This window comes from Mytilus trossulus, chromosome 8 (assembly GCF_036588685.1).
Source record: "Mytilus trossulus isolate FHL-02 chromosome 8, PNRI_Mtr1.1.1.hap1, whole genome shotgun sequence".
Classification (NCBI taxonomy): domain Eukaryota; kingdom Metazoa; phylum Mollusca; class Bivalvia; order Mytilida; family Mytilidae; genus Mytilus; species Mytilus trossulus.
In genome coordinates this window covers 3554560-3574861 of record NC_086380.1, presented here as the reverse complement: position 1 = coordinate 3574861, position 20302 = coordinate 3554560, and the positions used below count along the sequence as shown (strand labels likewise).

Here is a 20302-nt window from a genome sequence, read left to right as displayed (position 1 = left end):
TTCCCTGGATTTAGTTAGATTAACAATCATGGTACATTGGAATAAAGCCTTTGTTCTGAGGTTTACTATTTTGTAGAACAACATATTTCTATGGTTATCTGCATTTCTTTAAACTGTATAGGAGTTTGTTAAAAGTTTTCCAATATTGATATTAGCTGTTGTGAAATTAACGTAAAACAATTAGTAAATAGGATTTGTTTTCCAGAAAGAAAAATTCAAATTTGTGAAGGATAAATATCATGGATTAGGATAAGAAAGTTCAGGGGAAAATACAACATTTACTTGGTTAAAATATAGAAAAAGATTTGTACATTTGATTATCAAGAGACTATTTAATAATGGCTGCATTGTCAGGCAGATCAACATTCCGTAAACTATCTTTCTTAAGGAGCAGGTTTGAAGAGGTATGTGGCTGGCGTTAAAATATCAATATACACAAGTAGGTAATAAATTTTGAAGATGCAATTTAAAGTATTTACTTCTGTGCATGCAGTCATCTTAAGGATCAATTTTATTCCCTGTTTCTCCTTAAATGTTGTTTATTTGAGTCTTGAGGTTGCAAAATAGGTAACTTTTCATTTTGATTGTTCTGTTTCCCAATCCACAAGGTACCTTAATTCATTCAGAGTTAAGCATGGCATAACATTCATGTATTGTGAGCAAGCCAACATTTTGGTGCCACCAGCTAAGCAGGAACATGCTTTATACATTTTTTATTTAATTGTTCTACCAAAACAAAAACTGAATGGTAAATATGATATTTATAGTTGTACAGGCTTCAACCTTTGAGTTTCAGCAGGTGTTAATTAAGGTCATGTGATCTGGGTCATTCTAGGTTATGTCAATGTTTATATGTATAACATCTGGACCTCCATTAAAGAGTAATTAGGTCTTGTGGCCAGATCATTAACTCAAGAGGGTGTAGACCAATGACTTGCAGATGGTCTTATTCTTCCAAATGGCTTGTAAATTGTTTTCTGGTAGCCTTGCTGACTGCTTTTAAACTTAAATGTGATTATTACCAAGGAGATAAGTCTTATTAATAATGGATAACTTTCAATTTATAGAAACAAACTTTGATATTTATTTGACATTTAGAGAAGAAATCAATTTAGCATATACTATGGAAAAGAAGAGTATTGTCTATGAATTTAGCCAGATCTTTTCTCCAATTTTTGCATTTACCCTTTAGAATTTTTTGCAAATTTTGGAAAAGCAGATAGAAATATTTACAAAATAAAAATGAGCTGCTTCCCTCTTCTACATTCTGTATCAATTTTTCACTCTAAATTCAAATCACATTTTATTTCTTGATGATTGTTGTTTATTTCCTGAGATAATTCTAATCACTATAATTACTCATGGATAGAAATATAGAAGTAAACAAAAACATTATCATAAATAACAAAAATTATTCCCATTAGACTCTAAGATATGCATATCTCACATCTGTTTATGCATATTTCACGTCTGCACAAGCTTAATTCACCTGTTTACAAAGAACAGGAATACCAGTGGTCAGATAACTAACGCCAGAAGAAGTCTGTCAGTAGCCATATGTACTAATAGATAAATTGTTGTTACAACTGGCTTTATCTCTATAGATAAACCAACAGCTCTGATATACATGCTATATATCTGTGTAAAAATAAAATTTATTACTCAAAATTCATGATAAGGCGATTATTGTATGTACTTAGTGGCGTCTTGTTATTACTTTAAGCGTAAAAGTATGAAAATAGCATCATTTAAATTAGTTCGATCAATTATAATCAACTAGAAATGAGTAATATGTGTAAAAATTTGTAAGCATGGCCAAATTTTTAATTGAATTTAATTAAATTACTCATCTTTTTGAAAAACATGCAAGTTTTAAATGATGCACTGATTAATCCGTGTTGGAAAGTGTATTTATCTTTTCTCTGACAGCACTTTGTTTCACATTCTTATTGCTTAACAATCTAAACCATGCATAAATTAATCTTATTTTTGGTAAATTGTCAGATTAGTTTGAATTCGGATTTCCATCTAATTTGATTAGAATTGAAATCAGTATTTCTAGTGAAATTATTAAGTTCCAATAGAACTATGGTTTTGGCATTTCATATTTTTTCAAACATTTCTTAATGAAATTGAAATAAATAGACTCTTCAGAAATTGCTTTACATTATCATGGGAATGTTTCTGTTTTGAATGTTCTGATTGGTCCAAACATAAATATTCAGGGACACTGTAATTAAAAATACTGAGTTATCTCCCATTCTGAAAAAGACATTTTTGTCTGATGAAAATGATAATTGAAAGATTGACACCTACATTATGCTTAAAAAACTTGAAAACATTTTTCAATGGTATATACAAACTGTGTATTCTTTTTTTAAATTGGACATGAAGAGGCCGTTAAAGGATCAACATAATTTCAATAAAACATATATTAGATAATGAATTGATATCGGTATACATGTATCATGAAATTTACCATATGATCATGTGCAATGTAGATTTCAGCAACCACCAAATGTCATAATCCTATTTTGAAATGAAAAATATATAAGAAAGTTTGAATAACCTTCTGTGTCTGAAATTTACAGGGGGATTCAGTTTTCCAAGAGAGTTATTTATACAAATTTGGCGCTTATTATTAATAATTTTCACCAATTTAACAGAATTTCAAGGAAAATGGCAATCCCAGACCTAAACTTTGTACTAATCAGGTACATTGCTTATGTAGGCTAAAGCTGTTTTAAATAGATTAAACTTTGCACAAATCAGTTTATATAACATACAAATAACACGGAAAGCAACTGTTGGCATTTGCCAAACTTGTTTTGAGAACTCTACTTATCGAACGGTGCCAAAAGTGAGAATAAAAACAAACGTTTTGGTGAGATTGAGAAGAGTAATGCATTACATTAACACTTGATTGTTGCCACGGTAACTTATCGGTAATACAGGAATCTACCAAAATATTCATTCCATGCTCTTGTCTAGAAAGACAGTATAATTATTTAACAATAATTAGTTGATTATTAGTAAAAAAGTGACTCAATATTATTATATGTTGGTGTCAGGAATATTAACATTTTTTAACATTCCATTGGAGAGAAGAATATTTAGAATTTGTTATTCCAGAGGAAGGTACCTAACAGATACAGGTAAATTATTATCAGGTTTGAAGGGGGAGTGTAATGGCTTGTACATGGTACTATGCATCTTGGAGGTACACATGTTTTGTCATTTAGACCTGGCAATCAGGATCTTCATAACTTTACTTTTGCAGTCAGATTTAAAATATTTTGAAGAATGATTGTATTGTAGTGAGATCTGCATCAGGTTATCTTCTCATTCATAGGGGATAAAAGGGTTAAAATATAAAAAATATTCACAATATTCAAAATGCCTTATTAATAAGGAAAGAAGAATATTTCTATATTCCAGTATTTAACATGAGATAATCTCCAATAACCTGCATCAATTTTTGCATGCATTGTTTTGTTCTATAAGTTTGGTTTTCTTATTTCAGGGTGAAAAATCCACCTCAAACAGATTTTTAAATAAAGAAGGAGACCAAAACACAAGGACCATGCCTACCTACGACAACATTGACGATGAGGATGAGCTCCACAAAATAGTAAGTTAACTTATACACACAAAGAAATCTCTGTGCATATCAATATTTATGAATGATATAATTAAGGGTCAGAAAATTAGACAATGTTATACATGTACTGTGGGTTTATTTATTTTCGTGGGTAAACCTTTTTGTGGATTGGGAAAAACTTTCCTTTTTGTTGATATGTAATTTCGTGGTTTTGCCAAAGTCTGCATACAATCTGATAGAAAATTTGTAATTCGTTGGATATTTAAATTGGTGGTTCACCTGTACCCACGAAAACCAGGAAACATTTGAACAATTTTCTGTAACCTTTAATACAATGTAGGTGCCTTTGACCTGGTTCCCTGCCAGAAAACATACAGCTTCATCATACCTCCGACATTACTTATGTCACCAGGATAACAGTACAATTACTCTCTTCTAATGTTACTGTGCTCTTCAAATAATATATGAGCAGGTGATTGATCTGCAAATTATGAGCTAATTGTAGATTGTTTGTGACGTAAATATGTTTTGTTACACCCTCAGTCATATATTGTTGTTACCTTGTTTTTCTGCTGTCTGCACAAAATTCAGTGGTGCTTGAGCACTGTATATTATGTATTTTTTGGAAACATTGTTATTAAAAGTAAAGCCTTCACATTTTAATACGATTAACAAGGGCTGATCCAGCCATTAAAAAAAAGAGGGACCCAACCCAGGACAAAAAAGGGGGTGTGTTTGGTCCCAACACAGGGTAAAAGGGGGGGTCCAACTATATGTCCCCATTCAAATGCATTGATCGTCTAAAAAAAAGGGGGGGGGGGGGTTCCAACATCCTGAACCCTCCCCCTGGATCTGCCACTGATTAAGTGTGTGTAGCATTTCCTGAAATCGCAAAAGATACGTCTCACATTTTTGTCAATTGCATGTTTAACAATAGCTATTGATATTCCTTTCTGAATTTACAGTTGTGGTTTTTTTTTACTAGGACAGGGCAACACATGTTTTTTTACTAGGACAGGGCAACACATGTTTTAAGCATGAGTTAACTAACATATCCATAGAATGGTCAAAGTTTGATTTGTGTAAAAGGGAGAAGAATACCAGTGGGATTTTCAAACTCACAAATCGAAGAAAAAAAACTGAGAATGCCATATGGCTCAAACTGAGACAAACAGACAAAACGAAAGTACATAAACATAACATAGAAAACTAAAGACTTAGCAACAGGAACCCCACCAAAAACTGGGTGTGATCTCAGGTGCTCTGGAAGGGTTAGCAGATCCTGCTCCATGTGTCTCCTGTCTCAAATTTGATACTTTCTTTATATCAAACTCTCAATTAATAACAACACATTAAGCTGTTATTTTATGGTGCATGTTCTACTCTGTATTTCTCATTCCTTCGATGTGGCTTACCTCAATGACAGCCTCAATGTCATTGATAAACTCAAGGTCATAACTGGTACACCAATGTTTTTGTTTACTTCACTGGATACCAACAAGATGATCAACTGTTTCTGTAATTATTCTGTAGGAATCAGTGATACTATGGTTTTCTAATTATGTTTGAAGCCAAGCCAACAAACATAAGTTTATTTTTATGATCATTTAGGCATAAGTTTTCTCGATATTATTGCTTTATAATGTCAGATATATCAGTTTAATTCCAATACTTTCAAGTTGTGATTAAAATCAGCATGTGATAGGGTCATAGCTGTGAATACTCAATTACTAATACAAATTTTATGTCTTATGATGTGAAATTGTTTCTATTTTGAGCAAGAAGTAAACATTGTTATCTTATCTGAACTCCAGCTATAAAAATTGCAGTTTTACAAAACTTTGATTAGGACAGATCAAGTTTTTTTTTGCATGCATGAAAAGGTTAAGATCTTCATCCTTGACCTTTGACCAAGAAAATCTCAGGTGGTGACATGTCTCATTTTGTGAGAACAGATGAAATTTGATTGGATTGATGATCTGTTCACAAATAAACCAATCCCTCAGTTTTTCACCCTCAAGCATTGTTTCATTTCAACAAAAAAAAGAGTGTGATAAAAAAAAACCTGGGGCTATTTAGGGAAAAAGGCATGTTAATATAGGGCAGAAATTTTTAGAACCTATTATCAAGGTCACTTTGTCCCAAGTAACAGCTTTAGAGGTCACAGCGAGGGTCATCGGTAATGAAATTAGTAATAGGGTAGAATAAAAACAATAGGGACTTCAGTGGCAGATCCATCCATTTGAAATGGGGTTACAACCATATGTCCCTATTTAATAGCATTAATAGTTATAAGAAAAAGGTGGTTCCAACCATATCCCCCATTAAAAAGCATTGACCATCAAAAGATAAAGGAGGGTTACAACCCCTTGAACCCCTCTGAATCCACCACTGTACTTGCTGCTCAACATAGAGTTTGAACTGAATCTACGAAAACATCTTCAGTAAAAAGACATACAATAGAGGAATCTTAAGATAAAAAAATAATCCTGATTATTTGCACAAATTAGATTAGGTGTGGTACTTTAATCATTAGCTAAATGTCAAACTTTACGTTGAATTCGTAATTCTGGCAAGATATTTTGTCAAGATATCCCTGCTGAAGAAGACTCAGACATCAATACTTGGCATATATACAAAGTCTTTACCCTATCAATGTGTTCTGAAGACAAGTGTTTTATCTCTCAAGAATAGTTCCTGTAATTTAATACCATCTTAATAGCCATTACAACTACAATGTAATTATAATACCTGATAATTACACAAGTATTAATTAGTGGTGATGTTCATTGCCAACATTTACACGATGAAATCTCAATGTATAGTGGGATGAAGCAAAAGTGCAAATTTCCTAAATTCCATTATTTCGTCTTTGTACTTTAGATTAGAAAAATCAAGTTATTGTCACTTATCTTTTATCTAAGTAGGTTTAAAATATTTGCCACTGGACATTAAGCAATCAACCATCACCAATCTAAGAAAGTTTGAATATTCTTATGTTTAACCTTTCCATATTTGAGGATATCTGGACTGAAATTGAAAGAACTAAATCTATTTCCTGGTATTCAGCTTAAAACAGACTTTATATATGTCTGACTTGTTCGTCAAATAAGACCATGGAATGCCATACCATCAGTACAAGTGTACTAATACATCGTAAACCCTCTCAGTATCCACCCACATGAGAAAAATAAAAACCACTGCTATAACTGCAGACAAAAATATTAAGATATTTGTGAATGTATATATTTGAATGATATAAATACTATTGTAACATAAAAATACCTCTCATACCAAACCACCTCCTACATTTAGAATTCATTTTGTGTACTGGTACTTTATAACACCAACCCTGACAGATATTTCAAATTCTAGTAATTATATATAGAATAGCAAGCAGTACTTTTCCTACAGTCTATCACTTGATCAATAGTCTGACCTCTGAGACACTTTGGTTCTCATGCATTAGACTGCATTCATGTAACTTTTGTTTTGACCTTAACCTTTAACCTCTGATTGTCATTTCAGTAGATGTCGCCCTTCTCAACAGCGAAATTATGTGACCCAGATTTACCTTATTTTTATGTATTTTGTATATATGAGTTTAAAAAAAATCATATTTTTGTATGAGTCTGTTTGAGTATCCCTTTTCAGTTAAATATTTCCCAGTTGGTAAAAAATTATAAAAACAGATTGCTGTACTTTTAGCTGTTAAATTCACAGATATTTTAATCATTATGCAAAAAATAATTTCAACATATTTTGGATTGCTAAGAATGTTTCACCCTTTTCCACATAGTGATTTTGATACAGATACAAAGTTTGAATGAGAATAGCAGACGCAGAGAATCGAAGTTTTTGCCAACATTATTTTGTCAGCTACTGGTTTTGTTGGCTTTAGATACAAATAACTGGCATGATCTAGTATGCAAATGTTGCACACAATTACATATTACACAACAGTACAACAAATAAAGCACTGCTCGTTTGTCTAAATAGTTTTTTTCCATCCACTTCAATTAATTTAAGTAATCGGCCATGTTTCTAATGAATAGAGATAGAAATTGCTAGTCAGCAAATGTTAAGCATCATGTCATTCCCACAACAAGTTATCTAAAGAAACTTTTTTTTTCATTGGTAATAGTACATACTTTTTTATACACCTGTCTTTTAGACGGGACGTATTATGGTATACCGTTGTCTATGTCTGTCTGTCCGTCCATCCGTCCGTTGTCCACACTTCGAACAATAACTCAAAAACAGTTTCACCAATTTCCATGAAACTTAAGTGAATTGTTTATATCTATTGACGTAAGCTCCCTTTTGTTTTCTTTAAATTTCAGATTTTAAGTTTTGGATTTATGGGGCTTTATTCATAAAAAAAAGGGGGATTGTCAACACTTCGGACAATAACTCAACAAGGCTTTCACCAATGTCCATGAAAATTTGGTGAATTGTTTATATCTATTGATGTAAGCTCCCTTTCAATTTTTATAAATTTCAGATTTTACATTTCCCTGTTATGAATTTTTATGCTTAAAAAAGGGGGGATTTCCCAATTTTGGGACAATAACTAACACTTTCACAAAATTTTATGCAACTTTGATAAATTGTTTATATCTATTGACCTTAATAGTGCCAATTTATTGTGCATTTTACCTTCGGGGTTGAGACAGGGCTCATACTATTTCTAGTTTATCATATAAATTCATTTAAAGCATAAAAGACAAGTTTAAAGAGTTAAAGAGCAACAGGCGTATCATGCACTAAACCACAGCCCTTTATTTCTTATGATGAAGGCCAATTTTAAAAACACTTTCTACAAAAAAGTCCATTACTAAAAATACTAAACTCAAAGGATAATTCAAAAGGGAGAGTCTTTCTTTTATCAGTATTCAGTCTATTGAACAGTACATTCCTCTTACAAATCCTTGAGGGAAACAACTCCAATAGTTTGTATCAAACCATAACCAGATCACAACCTTTTTAGTTGGGTTATTGCCTCATTGATGTATACCTTACATCTCCTTTTATTCATATAGAGCTTTGAACATTTGATTAGAAATGACTTTTACTTGGAATTCATTCTTTGCCTCTAATGAAGTTAACATTTTGAAAATTCTTTTGGCATATTGTGCAATTCTTTTATCACTTCTAATTAGATGAGATCCATTCATTGATATAAAAATAAATAGCCAAATAAAAGAGATTGAAAAAGTCAATACAATTATTGATGCAGATGTAGTTTGTTATTTTATGTCAAAATTTTATGGCAAATATATATATGCAAATAATGAGCATTTTATTATAAAAAGGTTGGCACAAGTTAGAAAGCAGAATAAGTAAAATATAAAGGTGTTTAAACAGGAAAACAAGAAGAGGGTGATTTGAATATACAGATTTTCTTTCATTACAGAAATGTCCTTTACAGCAGGTTTTTGCCTGCATGTGATTCTGGAAATTTTTAAGTAAATGAAAAAGCATATATAACATATATATTTGGTATATTTTCTTGTTTATTATTATCATATTGTTCAATTTATCTTTTTACAGCTCAGTAAAACAGATGATTTTGATGAGAGAAAAAAGATAAGAAACAGGATGAGAGAAATCCGAGAGAAAAAATCAAGTAAGACAAAAATTGTATTAGGTTTCTGTAAGGCAGCAACCATTTGATTTTCGGGGGGTGGGTGGGGGGATATGGATTTTTTTTCTGGACAAACTTTTTTTTTGGCGACAAGTAGAATACATTTTTTTCTTTCAATTTTAGCATTACATTAGCCCCCCGAAAATCAAATGGTTGCTGCCTAAATGTAAAGCATAGCACTAATAAGAATATTCTGAACACCATTTTATCCATGTTTTACATTAATAGTATTTAATTTGAAGAAAAAAAATGGTTAGAATTTACCACTTGCAACAAAATTTGTCAACATATGAATGGGTTGTTGTGTAAAGAGGGAGATATTATCATTCCTATACTTAGATTTTCAAATACAAAAGTTTGAATATATCTTAACTTACTGTCTTTGTTTTAACAGAGGAAATGGAGGTTAAGAGATTGCAACGAGAAAAAGACACAGAAGATATATTTAAAAGAAAATTTGCTGCCGCAGAAGCAGATCAGAAAAGGCAGGTGGCGGCATTTGAGATAGCAGCAAAGGAAACAAAAGAAGAACGAGAAAAAATTATGAATATTAAAGATGATTTGATAAAAGAACATTTAAGAGAGTCAGAAGAAGCTAAAAAGAAACAACTGGCGGCATTCGATAGAATCGCTAATAAGGGATCAGGTAGGTCAATATGACATTACTCAGCATGTTCCTTGATTGGGATGATGCTATTATAGTGATGCAAATAACTGAATCTGACCATTGAAAAACTTGATTTAAGTCGACAGTATCAAAGTTTATGAAGGGTTAACGCTAGTGTGTTGCTTTCCAACTATACTCACTATTACTTCAAATATTTCTAAATATATTCACACTTTGCTTTCTGAGTGGCACATTTCTTAAAGGTGATTTCCATTTCTCAGGATGATGGGGAAAAGGGGAAATCACCTTTCTATTCTGCTTTTGTTATTTCTAAATTCTTTCTAATATATGAAAAGCATTCTAATGATAAACAAGTAATTAATCAATAACTGTATAGAAGATTGTTTTCATCATTTAATTCTAAAAAAAACCCTGAACAGTGCCTTTTTATGCTGGAACTGTTAACCTATTAATTCAGTTTTATGTAAGTTGAAAATAATTGCCAATTCAGTTGTGGCTTCAGCTGACAATGCTGCAAAGTAAAGAGCTGCTTAAAGCTGATAAAGCTGCTAATTCAAATGTTACTATTTGTTACCATGAGAGCTTTATATAGTGCTTTGCTGAGAGGCAGTGCATTTACAAAAGTTAACTTTCATCAGTTCTGACCAGTGCCATTTATAAAAGCATTTGATATAAATTGGGCTGATAATTTGATAAAGCAATGATGTCTAGTTTTTAAAAAAATAAAGCAAACAGTCTGGCTTATACTTGTGGAACTATCAATCTGGCTGTGCACTGTTATTGCCAGTCTGAACATACAATAAAGGAATGATGTGTTTCTAAAATATATTTGCTGTTTCTTCAATTTGAATGAAATTTCCTTCTTTCATCCTCCTTCATATGCATGAATGATATATTAATTAGAATTAAAAATTCAATAGAAAACTAGGATCTGATGACCATAGATTTAATATTTACTTTGCAATTTTATATAAATGAGAATCTGTTTCATCTTTCTTTAATTTTTACCTTGTATAAATATTAAATGTAATTTTCCAACTTTCTATAATTGTTAATTCTCTACGGTAAATGTATATTGCTAGCTTTAATAGATGCTTTCACTCACTTCAAAAATAATTAGCCATTTTAGAAAGATAGAAATGATGGGTGATCATTTATTCTGCTTTTTTGCACCAAATATTCTTTGACTTCTGATTGGTCAAAGTAGCTAAAAATAGATCATTTAAAAACTTATGTTACTTTGATGTGCCAAATACTATTGGCACAAAAAAATTTGAGAGGAAAAGAATACATTATTGAATCATATAATGAGCAAAATCCAAAATCACAAGTAACATTTGGTCATAAAATACATAATGAGAAATGATGAATTTTAAACATAAGTATAACTATATAAGTGTCGAAGGTATTTTGGTCATAAATCAAAATTAAAGCAGATATAGTTTTATGAATATAATACCTTTTTGAAAAGCTCTCATATGATCTAACATTATTTGGTGCAATTAAGTAGAATGCAAAAGCCCATATCTGAAATGGTAGATTTTCTGCTTCTTATCTAACCTTTGCTTCTTCTAGCTGGCACGGTATCATCACAGGCAGGATTTGGTGGTCAATCTTTCACGAAAACACCAGGTGAGGCACTGCATCTATATTGTTTATGAAATTGTTTGGTTTATAACTTGTTTTATTTTCAGTTTACACTTATTTTTTATATTTTTTTCGAAATGTTGAATGCCTGCATTGCGTTATTGGTTATGTGAGAAAAAAAATATTTTGTATGTTTTATATTTTATTCTTTTTTATAAAGTGTTTTATTCGTTATGAAATTTGCACATATTAAGTCAACCTTTTTCATTAGACCATTGCTAGTTCTTACTTTTCTCTCAGAGTTATTGCTACTTATTAGGTACAAGCTGTCTTGGAATGAGTTCTTTCAATTTATGGTAACAGAAACTCAGGGGTTATGACGAAACCAAATAAGCACTGTTTAAGTCAATGTTCTTTTCAAATTGTGACTGTTAAAGTCTAGAGTTTATGAGTCCAAATACATCCCCCCCCCCTTGGAAATTCCTGGCTACATGCCTGACCTGAATGAAAAGGCACACTCTAAGAGCATATTTTGTCAGTCCAAATAGGGACCAGACTTCATCTTGTCAGTCTGGTTGTTGATGGATCTGTTCAACAAAAACATTCTGTCATACTTTTCTCAGGTTTCTTAGAATCAGAATGACTTTTTATTTGGTAAACAGCTTATCAGCAATTAGTCTTTCAGACTTATGCTTCCAGATTGCAATTTCTATGAACTTATGACAATATATTCCTCTGATATTTCTCAAACACTACTGAACAGAATGACTTTATTTTTGGTCAACAGCTCTATAGCGATCATTTTTGTTTAGTTTTCTCATCAAAATATCATTTATCATTGTCATTAATATGATTAACTGCATTTGTTATATATACAGTCTTGTTGATAAATTAACCTTGTTCTGGGATTAAAAAGTGTTTACAACATTAATTCTTTGTCATTAACTTCACTCCAAATGTTGCATATGTTATCATGAAATAATCCTCAGTTACATGTACAGTAAAACATAGTCATTTTTGAAAAAACATTTTCATACTAATGTGATATTGTTTACATGTGTACTTATATCTGATTGAAATACTGATCTTGTGTTTAAGCTTTGATTACAAGGAACTGACAACACTGTCACACAACATTCTACTTTCTGCTCTGACAATCATGACTTCAGCCATTGAAATTTTAGCCTTCATATTTTTGAAGGTGTGTATCATTATGATAAAACCAGAGGATCCTGAATGGTCTTCAAGCTCAAAGTAGAACAGAGTGATGTCAGATCCTTGTTTGCATAGCATTGACATATGATCACTATTCTTATTAGATTGAGGAATTGTTGACATATGTTTAACAGTTGAAGTGACATACTTCAGAAATGGTTTTTGGTGTGTGAAAGAAAAATAATTCTAGTTGAATAATTTTCAACTTCATCAATAGTAAAATAAACACAATGCATGCGAAGTTTTGTTCTAGAACTCCATTGCAGTAACCTCTAAAATCAAATTAGATGTCTGTAGCTGCATGTTATAAACACTTTATTTTGTTATAAAGTTTGTTCTGCATTGTTTATTATGTATGACGTTGAATGCACTGATATGTTACCCATTCCTTTTACCCAAATTGTAGAGCAAGCAGCCAAATTTTTGAGCGACAAGCTAATAAATAATGGTACTCCAGTTATAGGAGGTAAAATAACTGTACGCACAGAATCCTGGAACAGTCAAGATGGTGTCACAAATAAATCAGAGAAAACCGAGAGTTGGGGAGGTAGCCATTTTTTCTTTTTTTTTTTCTTTCCAGCTTTATGTAGCTTATCTAGATGTTAATATTTCCTAAACTAACCTTAGATATTCTGGATTGTCTCCCTTTGGTAGTGTTAATTTGGGTTTCCTCCCTTGGTAGAAATTTATTGGGTTTTATAACTCTTACATAGATTTTTCCATTTCTAAATGATGCATCTCTAATTTAATTGTTTATGCTTTAAACTTTTTTTTTAAGAAGAATTTGAACCAAGTTTTGAAAATTCATTTATTTTTAATTAACTGGTTGTATGAAGTGATTCAACTAACATTAAACTTTAAATTGAAGAAATATTTCAATTGAAATTTATGAATTAATTTTAGTGCTTTTATGTGATAGAATTTTCCCTAACCACATACATCCCCAGGATCCCTTATTTCTATATTGGGGAAAATTAGTCCCAAGTCATATCCAAAATCAATTTAATTCTGTCCTTTAATTTCTGATTAAATATATATCCTCAATATGATATCCCCTTACTAATATCATTACAAATATATTGTAATATGCATGTCTTTGTATATATTTTGTGTGTAGCATGTTGTTGTATAATGGTAACGTTTGTATGCATTACTAACTGTATATGGATGTTGTATTAATATGTAGATATTGTATAAATGTAACAAGTAAATAACTTTTCAATAGAAACAACCATACCTTGGTTTATTTGCTGTGTGTTTTGGTTCATACTGTGGCTTTTTTTGTTAACACAAATATTACAGTCACAGTATTGACATTTTGGAAATAATAAAAAAAAAATGCCTATTTATAAACATTGTATTCTTTATAACAACATAGAACCCTATGGGGAAACCAGAAAATATTCTAATTCAGAAAATACTGTCAAATATCGAAACATACTTTCCACACTGATCTGTGTCCACACTTTTAATAAAACAAAAATATGGTTTCAAACTCTTTATTTACTCAAAATTAATTTCCACAGTTAAAACACCAAAGTTTAGTTGTATTAAAGTATTGTAAACAAAGATTGTGATGGTCTCATTATATATTTAACTTTAGAATTTTTAGACATTTTGTATTTGTGAGATATATGATATTTAACATTGTTATCAATCAATCACTCATTATTTTATTTATTTCATGATCACATTAAATTCACATTCATGTACTCTTATCATCTGTATATATTTTTTGTAATATTCTTTTTGTTTTCAGATATTTGATGATTATGATGTTGTGTAAATTTTCATCTAGTTTTTATTAAAAAAAAGAAAGAAAAGAAAACTATATGATAAGGAAAGGTTATATTAAAAATCAAAAGGGCAATTAATTGTCATTTTGTGTGTGATTTAAAGGATTGACAAAAAAATGAGGACATAATTTTAATCTGAGTAGAAGGAAATGTAAAACTTTATAAAAATGTGATAATTGTATATTTCAGCTCAACCAGCTGGTGCTAAGGGGGCCATGGACAAGTTTAAGTCAATGGAACCAGCCGGAGCTGGTGGTGCTAAACCAAAGTATGTATTTACAATATGTTATAGGTACATCATTCTCATTTTAAATTACTTTGTTTATATTCCAGGAAGAAAAAAAATTAACAATAATGCCGAAGTTCAGCAAAATATATATCAATATTAACAAGTGCATTTGGAAGCACAAGATTTTTTCAGATCTCTGTTTGATTTAAGAGTAAATGTGAGAGTGATAATTTTAACAATTGCACATCAATTGGAGATTAAAGGTAATGTTTTACCTATGTGTACATATAGCCAAATGTGCATGGAAGGAGTTCAGCACTTCTTAAAGATAATTGTTGACTTAAATCTGTACAATGTACTGTTTACATTGTGTGAGATGGAATCTATACACCCTTGAAACTAATGTTTATCATGAATATATTTTCTTGGGACAATTAAACATGATTTATGAATTCATACCTACCATATTGAACAGAAAAGGCTGCAGTCAGTCTGTACAAAGATTAGCATATTAACCTGTCTCTGTATTTGAAAAGTAAGAAATCAAAAAAAAAAATCCATATCAATATGTACAAATAATATTCATTTCATTTCAAATATGTATCACATAAATCATCAAAAACTAACATGGACTTGCCTTATTTATTTAGTGGTTTAATAGCCGTAACTTTAGCTAGGCGAGCGGCCAAAACTATGCAGAGAAATGTTGTAGCAATTAAACAGGAAATACTAAACTTTATCCAAGTCAACACCCAGGAATATGAGGTACATTTGAGTCTTTTGTTTTTAGCTGCAGATGGAGTCACTTGCCTCATGTACATCCTTGTCATCTCATATTCCCTAGCCAATCAAAACTCATGTTACTAAAATATGAAAATTTGAATTTAGTTTAAACTTTTTTTTTATAAAAATCGTTTACTTTACAAAAAGCAATGAAACCAGTGACTAGCTAACCAAGCAAGTCTTATGTTCTACAATGGGAAAAATATTATAAATTATTTTTTGAAATTGAACTAGGTAAAATACTAAATACTATAATGAGTTTTGATTGGTTGATTTAACATCTTCATATTTTCAATGTATTCAAATACTCTCACAGCTTTGACATACAAGTTATATATACATAAATGTACTGCATATATACAATACAGTACATACATATTTATCAGTAGTTGAATTATGTCATATAACATTTAGTACAAATATATAGCTAACAATTTTTTTCAATTATTTTTATGTTTGAAATATAACTAATTTCCTCCTTACTAAAATGAAATCATTTTTTTCTTTTTTTATTTTAATGGATGACAATCTATGTATATGTATATGTACAATGAAAGTTATCAGTAGAATTGTAAAACTTTTTTAGCAAACTTTAAATGAAAATTTTATTATTACTATTTGGAACGGGTTTTTTTTTGTTTTGTTTCATGAAAATATATAAAAATATAAAAATTTGATAATTTAAAAATAAAATTTTCAAAATTCAGGCAGTTATTAAAAGAAATCGGAAATACAAAGTAGAATTTTTATATTTGTTTATTTTTAAATTTTAAAAAGGTCAAGCATAAAATTTTAAATCCTGAGTCAACTTGAGATGTATTTGATGATCCTACCTTTGTATTTGTCCTTTGTTTTGTAATTGTCTCCCTTGCTTGTCTGATGTGTTTGTTGTCATGGTCACCCACCATCATTTCCCATCATCCATTGCTTCATTTCATAATGGAAAGAGGGTTTTCTTTCAGATTCCAATTTATTTCAGTATTGCATGCAATTCCGATCCAGCTTTTAAATCTAAATCACACAAACGTTTTAAGTTTGCTGTTTTTTCACACGGTTTGATATTTTCTAAGTTTTATGGCCGCTGGTAGAGGAGGCCGCGGTGGAGGCCGAGGTGGGGGGACAGCAGTTAGACGTAGTCCAAGTGCAATAAAAGAAATGCTCCTGAATTGGACTAAAGCCATGACGGCTGGTTATGAGGTATAATCTGGTGGCATGTTTTTTGGATGTGGCAAACTATGGTTGCATGGCTTCTCCCAAGCGGGAGTGGTTTTAACTGATAATTGAAACCAGAAAATGGCACTAACTTTGGAATGAACCCGGTTTCTTCACTAATATCACACTATTGCATGACATGATTTTTTATTCTCTCTATGAAATATTGTTGCATTTCAAAGTAAAGTTATGTAAAATGTATTTAAATCATTCCAATAATGAGTGTTCTTTCATGTAAAAAATGTTTTAAAAAAAAAAGATCGGGTTTACACAATAGATAAAATTGGACAAAAAAAAACAAAGAATAGAGAAAAATTGGCCATAAAAACAAGGAATAGATAATAATCCTGGAATATAAAGAATAGCCAAACTTAAGATTAAACATAACATTAAAGGCTTGATGATTATTACATCATTGCCTCATATTTTATGCAAGCCAAATAGATTATAACTATCATGAAAAGATCTTATACTTTGGTTAACACAAAATTATAATATAACTTTGAAATGCAATTGTACTTCAATAATTTATCATACAGAAGTGAATATTTTCTTAGTCAACTTTCTTCTTTCTATCTCTTTAATCCTCTGCATGGTGGTGTGTTACACATGTTATTGGTGACCCTATGTTATTGTTTTATTTGTAGAACCTATGGCCAGTATTACAGTTGTTTTTATATTTTTTTAAGATTAATTTTATGTAAATTACAGTAATTTGCAACTTTTTAGTTTAATTTGATTTTTAGAAGATTGATTTAGATTTACTTTGCACCTCGTTACATTTTTATGGTGTTAGAAAAAGGTTTAATTTTGTTTCTAGAAGATTGATTTAGATTTATTTAGAACCATGTTACCCTTACATTGGCGTTAGAAAACATTGCTAGCTACCAATATGATTTTTGCCTTTTATTTTTCACTGCACCATTGCTACCTTCACAATCTGATTGAACACAGATTCTGTGTTCAGGCGTTGATTACAAGGATCTGACAGCAATGTTCTTCTTTCTCTTCTGGTAACATCCAATCAAATTGCTGCCTACAAACTTTTGAAAGTGTATCCTTAGATATGATAAAATCAGAGGATTCCAAAAGGTTTTCAAAAATGAAATTAGAACAGAACATTGTCAGATCCTTGTGAGCGGCACATAAGTCAGTAATTATAAGTAATATTGTATAAAGTCTTTATGAAATTAAACAATGAAAATCCAAACATGAACTCAAATTAGATCTTTAACTGACCAAAGGACACAGATCTGCATTTTAAGCAAATGGCTACCTTCATAAAAACAGTACAATAATTATTGTTGACATCATCACTGCCAGGTTTTTTTTAGTTTTTTTTTAAATTAATACAAAATTAATGTTTTGTTATTAACAATTGATGATATGAAAACATACAATATTAGAATGTCAAATACCTGATCATTTATTATTCACTTGTCTTTTTTTGGCTACAATGTTTTTTTAGAAATGACTGTGAAGCTAAACAATTTTAGTCAAATGGTGTTTTGAAAAGATGAAATGGACAAATTACTTTAACTCATTCAATAAATAATTTTTTAAATGTAACAAATCAATTAAAAAAGTGTTTGTGCACCAGTAATGTTTTGCTTAGAATTACATTTGCTCTATTTTTACTTTTTAAAGTTTTTTTTTCAAACAGGGGTAATTTTTCTTTATAAATCAGATAAAAAGTAAAATATCTTTTGTTGATTATTCTTAACACCCAAATGAATTGATGAAACTTTAAAATGTGATGCATTTAATTGTTTATTCATATTATTTTAAACTTTTGCAGAATGTGGAGGTCACAAATTTCTCCTCATCATGGAACAATGGTATGGCTTTCTGTGCGCTGATTCACCATTTTTACCCAGAATCCTTTGAATGGTCGAGATTAGACCCTAAAAAGAGACGAGCAAACTTTACATTGGCGTTTAATATAGCAGAGTAAGTAATTAGAAACAGATACATATAACCTGTTCCCAGCAGTCTTTTGTCATATAAGTATAGATTATAACATGCCCTTTTCCATATTGGCCCTGGTATCATCCCGAGACTCCCATATCGGCCTCGAGGCTTTAGCCGAGGGCCGATATGGGTCGAGGGATGATACCCGGGCCAATATGGAAAAGACATGTTATAATCTTTTTATCACATATTTAAGTTCTGCAGAAAAGAGAAAAAAAAACGTAAATTATATCAATTTTATGATGCATAAAAGGTAAAATCTTAAGCAAATTATCACAAACGTGTTGTTAAGGATGCAATGACGTCACGTCATTAGGAACAGGGCACAATATGGATATGTCTTTTTTGCCCCGGGCAATTTTGAGGTTATTGCATATGCAAAACCTAATGTATTCATAACAAATATGTGATAAAGTAGGATATAGTTTCGATTCATAGAGATAAAGGTGATGTTAGTTTTAATTTGGAGATTTAAACTCTTTCAGATGCTTGGTCTTTAAATGGAAATTCTAAATTTTCATAGAATTAAATGAGACAAAATCAATACAATGCTCAACATCAACAACAAAAGCATGCAAAAAAATTCATCTCAAAATCACAGTAATGCCTTCAACAAGGAGCAATAAAACTCCTTGTGTCAAGTTTTAGACAGTCCCATGCACTGGAAAACAAAGTAGTTCCTATGCATAGTTGTATATCTTAAGCATTGTTGCATACATTTACATATATTGTTGTCCATTTAACCTATTTGTTTTTTTGTTTTTTCACAGGAAATTTGCCGATATTGCTCCATTATTAGATGTTGATGACATGGTCAAAATGCAGAAACCTGATTGGAAATGTGTGTTTACATATGTACAGAGCTTCTACCGAAAACTCAACGATCATCCTAGAAATGCTGTCGCACAAAAAGAGCAATAAATAAACTGTAATTTGGATTCAGTAAATCAACTATCATGAATATAACATTTTGCAATCTGACTTTTTCTGTTTTCATGGAATTTTCGTTCATTCTCTGTGTAACATTGATATTTAGAAGGCAATAATTTTTCTTCAAATGACTGATATTATTGTAGGAAGAAGTCTGAAGTTTGCCATTCAGAAGAATTTTTATTTATCAGATTTTAGTCTGTGATTTACTATGTACTTTTTGTTAAAGATTTATATTATTATTTTTCTGTTTTTACTTTTAAGTGAACATATATGATATACATATCCCTTTGGAAAAGTTCTACCAAGCCAACATATTTTTGTGTAGATTTTCACAAAATTTCATTTAAGGGCTTTTATCATGATTATGATTGTGCAAGTGGGACAAGGGGTTAAAATCATTAAGGTATGATGAAATAGTTTAAGTTTGCAGGAAGAGATATCAGATAATTGAACTAAACTCAATGTGTCTACTTGTTGACTTTTTGGTTCAGTATATTTTTTTATGCAAATTATGTTCATTCTAAGTATTTTTAGAATTAAAAATATACAGAATAACTGCCATGTTTTAATCACTTTCATTTCTTGTCTGTTATTAACTTGATTATTTTTAGACAAGACATATTTATGGAAGTTTTTATGCTATAAACAACCAAATTTACAGAATTGTTATGAAAGCATTTCCCATTAATACTACCTTTTT

At 30.6% G+C, this 20302-nt stretch overlaps 1 protein-coding gene across 13 annotated transcripts in view; it reads left to right on the top strand.

Moving 5' to 3' along the window:
* Positions 1-19630, top strand: part of LOC134728137 (muscle M-line assembly protein unc-89-like) — a 158454-nt gene extending 138824 nt beyond the window's left edge. For 6 of the 13 annotated variants that reach the window (XM_063592578.1, XM_063592583.1, XM_063592590.1 and 3 more), the window contains 9 exons: positions 3524-3631; positions 9155-9230; positions 9643-9894; positions 11452-11508; positions 13085-13225; positions 14664-14742; positions 16557-16683; positions 18497-18648; positions 19440-19630. In XM_063592578.1, the coding sequence (XP_063448648.1) occupies positions 3524-3631; positions 9155-9230; positions 9643-9894; positions 11452-11508; positions 13085-13225; positions 14664-14742; positions 16557-16683; positions 18497-18648; positions 19440-19590 (1143 nt within the window). In that variant the 3' untranslated portion in view covers positions 19591-19630. Of the gene's footprint in view, positions 1-3523; positions 3632-9154; positions 9231-9642; positions 9895-11451; positions 11509-13084; positions 13226-14663; positions 14743-15353; positions 15469-16556; positions 16684-18496; positions 18649-19439 lie in introns of all 13 variants that reach the window. The other 7 variants (XM_063592579.1, XM_063592581.1, XM_063592582.1 and 4 more) reach the window with 7 other exon arrangements.
* The last annotated feature ends 672 nt before the right edge of the window (positions 19631-20302 follow it).